General features: G+C 38.0%; 1 protein-coding gene across 12 annotated transcripts in view; it reads right to left on the bottom strand.

Annotated features, from left to right (window-relative positions):
• Nucleotides 1–13,700, bottom strand: part of PPP1R12C (protein phosphatase 1 regulatory subunit 12C) — an 80,131-nt gene that overhangs the window by 14,133 nt on the left and 52,298 nt on the right. For 4 of the 12 annotated variants that reach the window (XM_072426296.1, XM_072426301.1, XM_072426304.1 and 1 more), the window contains 9 exons: nt 11,709–11,803; nt 10,331–10,513; nt 9,651–9,741; nt 9,394–9,516; nt 4,309–4,393; nt 3,954–4,066; nt 1,607–1,662; nt 1,083–1,176; nt 487–591 (listed from right to left, as the gene is read on the bottom strand). In XM_072426296.1, the coding sequence (XP_072282397.1) occupies nt 487–591; nt 1,083–1,176; nt 1,607–1,662; nt 3,954–4,066; nt 4,309–4,393; nt 9,394–9,516; nt 9,651–9,741; nt 10,331–10,513; nt 11,709–11,803 (945 nt within the window). The remainder of the gene's footprint in view (nt 1–486; nt 592–1,082; nt 1,177–1,606; nt 1,663–3,953; nt 4,067–4,308; nt 4,394–9,393; nt 9,517–9,650; nt 9,742–10,330; nt 10,514–11,708; nt 11,804–13,700) is intronic. The other 8 variants (XM_072426299.1, XM_072426302.1, XM_072426306.1 and 5 more) reach the window with 4 other exon arrangements.

Raw genomic sequence — 13,700 nt, 5'->3', positions numbered from 1 at the left:
TAAGCCTACTTTGTAAAATAAATTTCCATGCAAAATAAAGTAATGCTTTTTGCGTGAAAATAGGGACCGAATCCGAAAGCTATGGAGATTAAAGTTGTGATCAGAGGCAAATGGTGGACATTTTTACTAGGTAATGGTTTTCTACATTTACACTGAAAAAGTAGCACAGAGTACAAAATCACTTGCAAAGGGAATGTTAAAATCCTTGACAGACTTATTTCACTAATGTTTACGCTGTGTCTTGAAATGGACTCAACCACAATTACCATTTCAGAATAAAGGTATGCAATGTTCTTTAATTGAGAATGCCAAACTTATTCCCCTGACACAAAGTGCAGCATTATCTATGAAGGGTTTGCCTACACATTTTTTTCCATGCTCATAGTCTCTAAACAAAACATCTAAGCAACAGATGCCAATGCTCTATTAGTCAGAGAGTCATTTTTCAGTAGGAAGTAGAGAAAAAAGGCAAACAGGCAGAAATACCTGAGTGACTCGTTCCAGCTCTAGCCTCAGTTGAGTAAGTTTTAACTCAGACTCCTGCAACTGCTCTCTCAATGTTTCATTTTCGGACAACAAGTTTTCATATAACTGGAAGAAAAATAAGTGGATTTACGGTACACTTATAATGCTAAATATGTACCTTCAATTTTCAGTCATTTGGTCCAAAACCTCATGGTACATCTCTGCATGTGCCTGAGAAATTCACATAATTACAAACATAGGGAAAGATAGTCAACAAACATTTCCTAGGCAGGACACAAGAGCGTCCATGTGTATGCAAAAAGTATAGGCAATCTGGTCAAAAGAAAAAAATTGAGAGACCACGCGGCCTGAATCGCTACATAGCTCTTTGCCGATAGGAGCAAAGCTTTACAATTGAAGGAGGACCAGACATGCGACTTTGACAGGTCTAACTCTCCTCCAAATTGAGGGGCGCTTCCTGCTTCATTCAGCAAAAAGCTGTGCCACGTCTTTTTTATTACATACACTAACACTGGGGAACATTTTTCATATCTGCCTCAGCAAGGCAATGCTAACACCTTTAGCAACAATAAGAAAATGAAGCAGATACCACATACCTTTTTGTAATCTTTGTCATCGTCATCTTTGTGCCTTGGAAATGTGTATGTCCCTGCTCTGTAAGGGTGAATACTGTTCAAACTGTCTGTTACCCTGAAATTATAACGTAACAAATATACATAGCCGATATGTTTACAGCATATTTGTAATTAAGGACTGGTGTGTAGGAGCAAGAAAATGGACATAGGAAAAGCATTTGGTTAGTCCAGTGACTAACATTTTCATGATGTTTAAAACAATTTTTGACAGGCATATGCAATTTAAGAAATGAGTAGCCTGTGAAGCTAAACCTAACTTTGCCACCAGACCTACAGTTTCTTGCTTACCTTAACATCCATATTATCCAATTCGGGTTTAAAGCTTAACATGTCACTTCTAGCTTCAGACTACTAGCAAAAATCTGACAAGACTCGCAGTGTTACAATGTGATCACTGAATGACCAGAATTAAAAAACTTGTGTGGATAGCGTGAAAAGTGCAACATTGAAAAACACAAAACATAGAAGACACAAATAAGCATTACCTGTACCCAGAAGTCTCAATGTGAGGAAAAGCCTCTGGGTCTTCACTGTCCACTAGCTGAAAAAAACAAAAAACATATTTTGTGCATAATAATGTTCGTTTCCTGGACAACTTGATAAGCTTACCCCTATCATTAACAGTTTACATAAGTTAAGGTTCTTCAAAAAGTTTCTAGGCTTTTTTTTAACCCTATTACAAATTTCAAAAACAAATTAGATCCGTTTTCTACAGTCACCTTCCTTTGTGATGGATTTTTCCCCAGCATTGTATTAACTTTTTCATGCAATCAGCAAGAAAATGTGTTTGAGAGCGTAGCCACTGATGTACCACATGAAAACTTTCTTTCCCTTATAGCTTCTCTGAGCGGCCAGTGGGCTGCAGTGTGAGGGCAGGCATTGGTATGCACACAAACACAACCCTCATACTACACTGCAAGGTCAGCCAGCTTGCCAGACAGACTAGTCACATGACACTCTCAGACATGACTTCTACTACTACTAAATTACTACTCCTCCTATCCTGATTATTTCCAACAAACGTGTAAATGTATGGAAACTTAAGACCACTCGTACATTCCTCATTTGTCACATTGCACAGCAACAATATACTAATTATAAACGTTTGCATATTTTAAAATAAATGGTCAGGGATTGGCCACATTTACTTTTCAAATCTCTCTCTCCCATAGTATCATAGTTCTCTTAAGTTTGACAAATAGTATCACATCTATAGGCAATAAAATGTTTAAATGTTAGACCCTTCAAATGCAGCAAAAGCTTTTCTGTACAACATTTCCAGGGTGTCACAAACTTTCTAACCCAACCAGTATGTTCTGTTTCAGGGTGGGCTCATCCACAACCAAATAAAACTAATTACTGAAGTTGCAAAAACAAGGGTTATATAAATGAAAAATAGTCACCATAAAATGTTAAATGATAAAAAAGCCACTGGTAATGTGTTTACCAGTTTTACAGAAAAGTAGAACAGGAAAAGTAGAATACTGAAAAAGTCAAGCACACAAGAGGAGAAGATTTGCTGCCTGCCCTGTATTTTAAAGTGGAACCAAAACCAACCAACTCATCTATCTATGTTCCATCGCCCTCTTCCTTTTCTTCTTCCTCCTACAGACAAAATTTGGACATCTTCATCGGTTGTGCCAGGATGATGTAACTCCAGCAAGTTCATTCATCCCTGGCACATGCAAAAGAAGACAGAATTGCCGGTTTCCCTGCTAGCCAAAGATGACACTGCAGATGCGCAGTTTAGCTGTAACAAGAGAAACCTGATGTGATCAGACAGGTAAGACATTATTGCAGAAGTGACATCCCTTGTTCCTTACTGCAATAATGACCTGTCTTGTAAAGTAAACTTAAAGTGGAACTTAGGAGCAATTCATGTTAAAATCCATGAGAATGTTTGAACTCCCTGTCCTTTCAGATTAAAATGAATATTGATGCAAGATGGCATTATATTGGTAGTGGGGAGCTTCTACCATAAATCAGCAAGTATGCATAGCATTTTGTCCGTGCGCATGCACGTTTTAGATTCCTTTAAAATATTGTGTGCATGTGAGATATAGATCTCATTAAAATATGGGCATGTTTTAGATTCCTCAACTATATGGCAAACCAGACTAAGTTTAGAATCAAACTGTTACCCCTCTAAATACACCCTGTTACTGTAGGAGCTCACCAGTAACTAAAACAGCTTATGCCATTGCCCTTACACTGACTACTACTAATAATGGAAGCTTGTGCCAACTAAAAAGACAATGACACAGAATCATTGACAAATTTTTACATGCCAGTGTCTGATACTTAATCAGGAAGAGGACCCCTGACTGGATTGTTAAATTATAAGTTCCATCAAAGTAAATTTAAAGGGTACCTAAACTCAGAATTTTCACTTCACATAAAAGGGCAGACAACCCTTTTATGTAAGGTAAAAATTCAGATTTTTTTTTTGTTTTTTTAGGTCCAGGAGAATGAATGGGAGCGCAAAGCCTCCTGGGATACCTACCTCAGGCATCCCGAGAGCGCTCCTTCTGCTCAGGCATGTGCAAAAGGAGCCTTTTTGCGCAAAGAGAAAAATTTCCCCATCTCAGGCATGTGCAGTGAGATCGTCAAATAATTTTTTTCATCCTACGTCACCCGACCCAGGCGCGAGATCAGATGACGTAAGATGAAAAAAATAATTTGACGAAGAACCCCGAAGAGAAGACGAAGATTGTGGCGCCTGGAGTGCCGGCTCCGGGACGAAACGGGTCCCGATGCAAGACACCCCCTGGAGTGATTGGACTGCCCTGCGAGTGTATTTTTTTCATTTTAGTGTTTCTAAGAAAAACGTACCCCGGTGTTTGCTGCTCGATGTTCTCTCCTCCACTTTCTTCTGTCTCTTGACAATGTGAAGTGATTAGAGATGTCTCTTTCAGAATCACCTTTGATCGTAGTTTCTGTTTCTACTGTAAGAAAAAAAAAAGCAGACATTGTTTTTACAAATACTCAAAAATACATAAAACATAGTAAGCTACACGTTGGTTGCAATAACAAATGAACATATAGTTCTATATTTTTAAAGCAGGCATACATAATTGAACAAAAAGTTACTAGAAGGCAGTTTGTCTTTTTGGACATATTTTTGATAGCGTGTTAAAAAAAAAATACTATATAAAAAGTGTGCATTTGAACATATCAAAAATATTACCTTTTTTTGACGAAGAATTCACAGTATTTACAGATAATGAGGTGCAAGATTCAGTGTTCAGTGCTAACTGCGTTTTTCTTTGTTCCTATTTTAAAACACAAAAAAAAAAAAAAGATAAAATCAAAAAAGACAAATCTGTATATTATTTTAAGTGTTTGCAAAAAAACGACCCTCTATTCACTTTGTAATGCGGAGATGCACTTATTTATAAGTTGAATTAAAGAGATGTCATTCGATGGCCACACACAGCAATTTCTTTTTAGATGTACATTCCTCAGTCTAGCGCTTTACATGTGTTAACTGTGTAACAGATAGCAGTGTTCTCCCCAGCAATTTTTTTCAGCCGGGTGGTGGGAAGCTGTAGCCGGGTGGTCAAAAAGGGGTGTCCAGTAACCTTATTTTTTCAGTGTTCTACCTTACCCTTATACTTTGTTCCAACTTTGTAAAGCCTGCACCATTAGTATATCCAAATTTTCCATTCTAAGTATTTTGCCACAACTGTGTTATGCCGTGTATTGTGACCCAACTTCCTAGTGTTTTAAGTTTTAAAGAGTGCAATCCCTTGTAGTAATGTAATAGTATAATGAATGTGGTGTAACAAGTTAGGCTTAGTTCGTATTAGCAGCAAAAAACATTTACCCCTTCTGAGTGATTTCTGGCAACCGCTAGGCACCAGGTAACAGGCGGAAAGTGCTGGTCTTTTTCAGACCAAGAAGTTTTCTTAGAAGGAAAGCAGTGGTTCCTTGCATGAGGAATGGATAAATGTAACCTTAATGCCGGTACATTTTTTTTTCACTTGATCCTTTTACAAAATTAACCCAGCAGGCCCATGCTGGCTCAGCTTCCAGCTTCTCTCTAATGCTCACCCCAGTCCAGTGCTGCCTTGCACTGCGCATACATGAGATTAAACACATTTTTTTTACATAAGAAAGCCTCTGAAGATGCATGCACAGAAGGGGCCTCTTGGTATATATGACACAAATATCCCAGGAGGCTGCGGATTTCCCCTTTGGTCTTTACCAAAATGGAAGACTGAAGGGGAGAGGTCCTCCCCAAAAAAAGTGTAAAAACAACAAAAACACACATTTTTCCATTATATAACAGAGAAAGTCACTCTTTAATATAATGTTAAAAATGTGGTGATGCTTTATTAGCATCATGCATGTGACAAGACAGTCAGTGACCCCCTCTCATCACTGCCCATATTCTATATAAAAACACTGTCTGTGACGTTTATCCACAGTGTGTAATGATGTCATCGGCAGCGCAGTGTAATAGCTATGGGAGTGTAAAAGCTGCTTGTCATTCTGCAGCCTAACAACTCGCTGTGTTCAAACCTTCATATCTCCTAAGTCGTTGGTTGTAATAACTTGAAATTATTATAGTACACGTGGAGGCATAGGAAACAAACTGTAGGTGCAAGTGGGGGGGGGGCACTTGTGGTTAAACCCTTCTAAAAAATATAATTACTATGGCATTATGAGAACATAAATCTCTACCTAGCAAAATGTGCTGCCTGCTCTGTTACACATCTGTCTGCATCTCAAACCCCAATTTCTCTAGAATTAGGAGGTACAGGGAAACAAAAATATAGGTGGAAGTGGGACACACGTGTGGCTATAACCTTTCATCACCATGGCATCATTACAACACAAAAAAACAAAAAAACAAAACTGTCCTTTAAAATGCACTTTCTTGTTACACATGACTGTACCCTACCTGTACCTCAACCGCATTAGATTTTAGTGGGCAGAGTTTATGTTCTAATGATGTAGTGATGAGGTTTTAGCGGATGTTAACCCCAGATGTTTCCCACTTGTACCTAGATTTTTGGTTTCTTACATCTCCCCATTCCCCAATTGAAGTTCAGAATGTTAGTTAAGAGCACAGGAATGTGTAACAGGGCAGGGAAGCCCATTTTGATGGGCAGAGTTTTTTATGCTCTAATGATGCTGTAGTAATGAGATTGTAAGGGGAGATTATGTCCGACACTTGCACCTATATTCAGTTTTGTACCCCCTTCCTCAGAGAAATTGGTGTACAAAGAAGAGAAGCAGACAGTCTCATAGGTATAGATTTGTGACAGGTAGGTATATATTTAAGGGCCCCACCCCAATGCTCCTTGCTAGGTTAGTGGCCCCAGGGTCCCCAGTTTGCATTTTCATTTTAGGACTCCTAGTGGCACTTTCCTCTGAAACAGCAACCCAAATGTTCAATTTTCATAACTGTTTACATTTTTTACACTATATCTTAAAATTCTTTAAAACTGGGGGGCTGATATTGTAGTAACTAGTATCTATGAGGGTCCCCTGTGCACCCTGAAAAGTCATTGTGATATACTGTTTAGGAGATACGGAGGTTTGTACACAGAGAGCTGTGAGGATGCAGAACGACATGCAGACTTCACACACAGCTCTAGCAGTGGATACATTTCAGAAGCAGCTTTTTTTTCCTTTTTTTTTTTTTTTTTTTTTTTTTAATAGAAATCCCAACTTGTGCTATCAGATGGGGGCAGGGCTGCCTGTTTCTCATTCACATGAAGGTTGAACGGTGTGCTCACCTCTCATCGCAGCAGCAATCCTCTGCATGGATATCAGTAAGGCTGCTCTGTGCTCAGCTGTCATCCGTTGTCAAACAGTTTGTCAGGTAGGTTCCAGTCTCCACAAAGGAAAATATCAATTGGTAGGTGCAGTGGAAAAGTCTGTTGCTTTAGCGGCTCTAAGAAAACCTCTGAAGACTTAAGAACAGCAGGCCAATCCTCTAGTTTTTAAGTGGTACACACCACAGCATTAGGAGTCTAAATAGTAATTTGGAAGCTTTATATAGCAGGCCAATTCGACTTCCCAGAGACAAACGTATTGTTTCAAATTACAGTGACTCCATGTCAGGTAAGTCTTCAGCCAATGGCTCAGAAGCTTTTAAGGCTATGGACAGATTTGCTATGGAAACAAAGGGCAAAGGTGCCCAAGGGTATAAGTGGCCTTTGTTGTTTCAAGTATTGCCTAACTTCATGCCACAGATCACCCATTTCATCAGATGCTGACAACAGAGGCAAGAGACATTTGAGCAAGGGAGGACACAGATAGCCTATTCTCTAGTAGAGCAAAAGAAGCGCTTAGAGGCTGCAAACTTCAGCTCTGTCTAAGGGCATGCTGCCCCAAAGTTATTAGCAAAGTGTAATCTGGGAGCAACAGTAATCCTCCTATGTCAAGAACCAGATATAATGTGACCATGTGGCCACTGTTTAACTGCAAGCTCTGGGTAAGAAGCAAGGCATTAAGTATTCATGAAACCCAACAGATGTTACCCGATCAAGATTGGATGACCAAGGTCACGAGGTGAATATAGGCAGGGGGTAAAACCAACTAATGATATGGTGTTCGACCCAACAAGCCTACTCGCTAGACAAATATTCAGAGGCTCAGGACCTGTGGATTGCACTATAGCAAACTAGCACCAGAAATGGGGTGTGGACAGAACTAATGTGGAATTTGGTGCTGCATGAAGGAATGACCAGCTATTAAAGAGGTGTAGTAATCATAATTAAATAAATAAAAAAAAGTCTTTTGTACAGAAGTGCCACAAAAGATGTCCAGTTTCCAAGGACACAAGTAGAAAATGGAGACATGCTGGTAGTAAGAGGGGATATATCTGGGTGGCATTTCTCCTGTATACATCAGTAAAACCTGATGTGAAACACTTCAAGAAAAATATTTCTTGAAAGGTGGGAAGCTTTGTAAAACATAAATCTTTATATTGCTACTGATGCAATTTTGTAGGAAAAGGGTGAAAATTTCGCTCAATATTGCACAAAGCAAATACAAAAGCCTAAAGGCACCTAAAAACTAAACCAATATTTTGTGTGGTTACTCACACACTTTCTAAAGACAACTTGTTACTGTTCGTTAGAGGCAATAGTGGGTGGGGGCTACCAACATTAATTTTTAGCTTAAGCCCAATGCTTTGCCAACCACTGACCACACATACTTAGAAGGGTGTGGGTTTTTACAGTTAGGCCACTAAACATGGGGGTGGGATATGCATCACCGATGAATTACTACCACTTACACCAGTGCTGGGGGATTTTATTACCCAAATAATTTATTACCAACATGACCTTTGTTTACCCATGTTACCAGAAATGTGCCATAAACCAACAGCCTCTTTAAATGCCTACATTTTCCTAGTGCTGCAAATTTCTCTTTTGTGCCCTCACATTGTCCCCATTCCCAAATGCTGTCGACCAGGAGTTTTTGATAGATTGCACTTATGAATGGTATGCCAAGAACAGTATTGGTTGCTAGTAGTGACCTTCAACTCAACCTGTGGGTACAAGTGTGTCCTCTGGCTCGTTATAAAGTTTGGCAGCCATGCATTACAAGATTATGTATACCAAATACCATAAAAAGGCATTTCTATTAATACTAAAGTAAACTATAAATAAATTTAGCTCCTTGTTAAATACAAAAAAAAAAAAATAATCCCAGCTTTAGCCAATAAAAAAACACTGATTTTTTTGTTACAATTGGAAAGGGGAGTTTTGAAATCTCAGAACAGTGGATACACTCGCAGTGGAAAGGTTTTCAAGGCACAGAAAAAAGAAAAATACCTAACAAATGTTTGGACAGTGGTTCAGTGTTTGTTCTAGCCAAGGCTACAGTGCCTTGGGGGGAAGATAATATACAAACATTATAAACAACCACAATGGTTGGTCCACTATTAGTTTTCCACCAGTTTCTGTATACCCTCAACCTCTCTCTCATGTGAGCCTTCTCTTTCACTTATCAGTGAGAATGTTCTTTGTGTCCTTAGTGATTGGCTAGCTAGTAGAGAAGCAGAGAGGCTGAAGCTGCCACAGTAACCGTTATCAGCCAGTGAACCTGCAACAAAAAAAATCTTGCCAAAGTACCCCAGCACCCAGTTTAGTGGAACCGCTGGCTACAATAGTTATAGGCATTGCCTGTGTACAATAAAAGCAGTTCACAAACTGCGTGATCAAATAGCTTTTTTTCTAGTACAGTGCCAATGCACAAAAGCTACAATATGTAATCTAGGAGAGGTTGAGGAATTGTAATACATGTTTACCAGGAGCTGCTCCTTATCCACTTGCAGTCCTACATCACATTCTTTTACATTAGATGCCTGAGTAGAATCCACCGATTTCCCTTGCGTTTTTTCTGCTTCCTTGAGGTCAGTAAGGGTGACACCCTAAAAAAAAAAAAAAAAAAAAAAAAAAAAAAAAAAAAACCTTGAAAAACATAAATACTAAATATTAAATCATAACCATAACCCACATCTAAAGGTTAGCATTGGTGGCCTTAAAAGTAAAAAGTCTGTTTTACCTGAGTAGATCGCCTTGACTGCCTCATAAGCCGAGATCGGGCTTTCCTTTGAGACTCCGACTCTTCATCCCGCACAGGTGTTTGGTAAGATCTGTTGGCACAATTTAAGCATCTATTAATTATGAGACAGTTGAAAACCAGGCTAAGAGCTAAATGCACACCTAAGGAGCATCAGAGACTAATGAGCATCTTTTTTCTTTTTTGCTTTATCCTCCTTTTGGGATATCACTAATAGTTTTCTCTCCCGGTCCGAGTACTTTACAGGACATTAAAGGGGCTCATGCCAGGTCAAAGCCTTGCAAATATTAGACCTGGATGAAGAGAAGACAAGTCCTTTGGCTGGTAAATTAGCAGGTAAACTACTATATGCATGTTTTACCTGTGTATTTAGCAGATTGACTAGAGTTCAGCCATGAACTAGAATGGCCTACTCCTTATCTCTTAGGAATACAGTCCAAAATGCTTTATTATATCACAACACTCCAGGTTTAAGATTAGTACCTTATAATTTAAAACAAAACAATCATGATTCCAAGGATCCCATCAGTGAAAACATTGAATTTGTGTATACATGCAGAGTGACAGCAAAACACATGCCTAGCAGTAAAAGTCTAAGCATCACACCATTATTACAACCTGAGAGGTTCAAACAAAAGGGCGACAGTTGAAAGGTGTCTTACCTTCGTTTGTCTCTAGGGTCAACAGTGGAGCTTGTGCTGGATGACAAGGTGGAGGTGGTGGCAGTCATGCTGGTCAAGGTGTTTGTGTGCAGTTGTGTAGTGGGAACCATGTCAAGTTTCATGTGGAGCCCACATTCTGTCGCTCTATGTTGACCAAATGAGACTTTGTTTTTGTTTAATCTACTGTTAAAAAACTCAGGTATGAGATGTCACAAACCACTTTTTATCAAGTTTATTCATAAGTTATTATTCTATAGTTTGAAGAAAAATAATTTTGAGTCTATCAATCTAATCTGATCTATAGCGATCTATGGTATGGGTGCTTAACAGGTTAATAAATACACACCACAAATGTAATTATATAGTATTTAGTCATAAATACATTAGCAATTATATACATCTTGCAGAAATTAACATACAGGAAATTAAGATAAAATTGCCAAGTAGTCTCAAAATTTGTTAACACTATACAGCAAATAATTTATTTTTAATTTGTCAAAATAGAAATAATGGAACAGATACAGAAAACTTCAAGATAGAAATATTGGGCTGGCCTTTGGTGCAGATAATCCTAGTATAGGGTATGACAGCATGCAAACAAAAGATTAGAGTTATGGCCCCAGGGAGGTCAATTTCCACAGGCTGGTCAGATCTCCATTTTCAGTGCCAAGCAATAGCAGCCTTAGCATTTTCCAAATACAATGTTTTTCCAGGCAGGAAATAAAATCACTAAACTGCTGAAAATATTTTTTGGCAATATTGCCACATGTAAAAATCATGATTTCATCAAACCTATTGACTTCAGCATCTTGTTACCCAGTTCTATGCAATGCCCTGCGTGCATTATTCCATGTTTGAATGAGACTAAGAGTATGCGGTTTAGAGCGTAGGCCATGTCCTCATATTAATTCAAATGTAAAATGGTGTTGAACTTGGATGTTCAAAAGTGTATAGAGATTTTACACATACACTTAAAGTTTTATTATAAATTAGCAAAGGCAATTTACAGGTTAGCTAGGCTCAGAAGACCTTTCAAATCATCCAAAAAAATTATTTGTCTTTTTATGGACTGTACACTCTTAACATGCACCAAAGATACAGCTAGTGCTCTCAATAGTCACCACTCGATAAAAAGCTTGGTCTGACATGTCTCCTCTCATTCTCTATAACACAACCCTGCCTGAGGACTTTTGGGCCAGGAGTTACTCAGCTATGGCATGTAGCACATGCGTGTAAAGGATGTAAACAGCATTTTTGGTGAGTGGAAAGGCACAAATTAACAACAGCAAGTGTGGGTACAGGAATATAAATAGATAAAAATAGGGCAAAAGAAGAGTTGAGGCACTGTGTAAGTAAGCTAATAGGTAAAATTACTCACCCCTCCTTAGCATTTGTTAGAGAATCTGAGTCTTGAAGGCTAAAAATCTTTCTGGCTGGAGTGGGCTGAATATAAGCCAGGCATGGCTCTATATTCTATGAAAAACCAAAAACAAAAACAAATAAAAAAATAAAAAAAACTAAATGCCAGACAAAATGTAAAACCGTGAATACAAGCAGAAAACTAATCACACAGGCAAATCTGCCCTTCTCTCTGCAAAATGAACACTTCAACATGCACACCCTAACATACAAAATGTCAGATATTTTGTTGACCATTTAAGCTTATTTCTTCTAGACACTACAGTATAAACTAGGTTTTATTTGGACATGAACAGAAAAGCTTGTAATCAGATGGGAGAGCGCACATCCGCAAAGAAAGAGGGTGTCTTTTTTTTTTTTAATGTTATTTTGGGAACTTTTTATTAACATGTACAATGCAGTGTAAAGCCTTATATAAACCCAAAATACATACAACTCCAAAATACAACAAATGGCAGGGTAACATTTTGCAAGATGTAAATAAAATGTAAAAACAAGATGCAAAAGTTGAATCTATCTGCCCGCCCCCCGCCTAAAAACATGCAAACAATTTCTAGTGTACCATAATATGCTATGTGTACCAGCACATCATGGCAAGAGCTCTTTTACCCTGTATACTGTAAGCTTTATTGGTCTTAGAGACCCTTGCTACATCCAGTTAGAAGCTCTGCTTCTTGCACCATATGGTACTTTTCCTGTTGTAAGGAAAAAGCTTCTGAATTGTCATTATATAAGGCAACTGAGTGCCCACCTTATCCTCTATCGCCATCTCATCAGGCCAGCGCTGCTTCCTCTCGCAGCACCTGAGGAAATGTCAACTTTACATTAGAGGTCTTATGTCTAGTGGTGGTAATTATGCTGTTCACTAGATACCTATGTGAACTGATAACACTGTACTATGGCAATATTACCTAGTACCCATGTTTCGCAAGCACACAATATGTTGTTGTAATCTCCATGTAATGCAAAAGATGTCTCAGGAGATTATATATATATATATATATATATATATATATATATATATATATATATGAGAAAAGTAAAGAGACAGAGACCAGGCCATTGTTCAGCCCATCCGCTGTACAAGATGTCATCTGGAATAGAAGGTACACAATAAAATAGCCTTACTCTTGGTTATTGCAATTATACATTTTAGGTTTTTGGTTTAGACTTTTTAAAACATTGATTTTAAATGATATGTAGATGAAAACAATTATTCCTGACATGTAGATAAAATATTATTCCTAGAAACCTAGATTATATTCTCAGAATATATCTGTTGCATCATAACTTTTCATTTAAAATACACATTATAATACCCTTTTGCAATTTATTTTATCTGGAAGCGTAATTTTTGCAACCACCTGTACCCTACATTCCTTAATAGATACTTATTGAAACACCTTCATTCCCTTAAATAACATACACAGTGATTCTTGCAGTTCTTGTTTTGACACTTTACTCATTGCCTAAACAGTACAATAAATGGTAAAGAAAGATCATAACTAGGTACAGAACATAATCAATACATATTGTGAATTAAACTTTTAGAGATAATGGCTTTGTTAAGACATGATTACATTAGGTTAAGTTGACAAGAAGAATGTGTTCATTGATGTCCTCTTAAAGGTAAAAAGCCAATTGAAAAAAAAACAATATTATGTATGAGATCTATGTCCCCAATTAATTTGACAGATCTGCAAACCTAAAATTGTTGCATAATCGAATCACATCATCATTTATATGACCTTGCATCCACACAACAAAACCTGGGTTCTCTAAGATGGCCCTATGTTCTGGCAATAAACTTGGAAACCCAGTTTGTGGTGGGACAAAGGAGATCCATTTCTGGTGCTTCCATTTTGTCAGACTCAAGAAAATGTCTCTTTAAATCAGAGACAATTTCCCCAGGGCTATTATGCTGCGGACTCAAAGTCGAAAAAATAATCAG

The sequence above is a fragment of the Pyxicephalus adspersus genome, chromosome 11, assembly GCF_032062135.1.
Source record: "Pyxicephalus adspersus chromosome 11, UCB_Pads_2.0, whole genome shotgun sequence".
NCBI classification, from domain to species: Eukaryota; Metazoa; Chordata; class Amphibia; order Anura; family Pyxicephalidae; genus Pyxicephalus; species Pyxicephalus adspersus.
The sequence above is the reverse complement of the archived record's forward strand: the minus strand, read 5'-3'. Positions and strand labels throughout refer to the sequence as shown.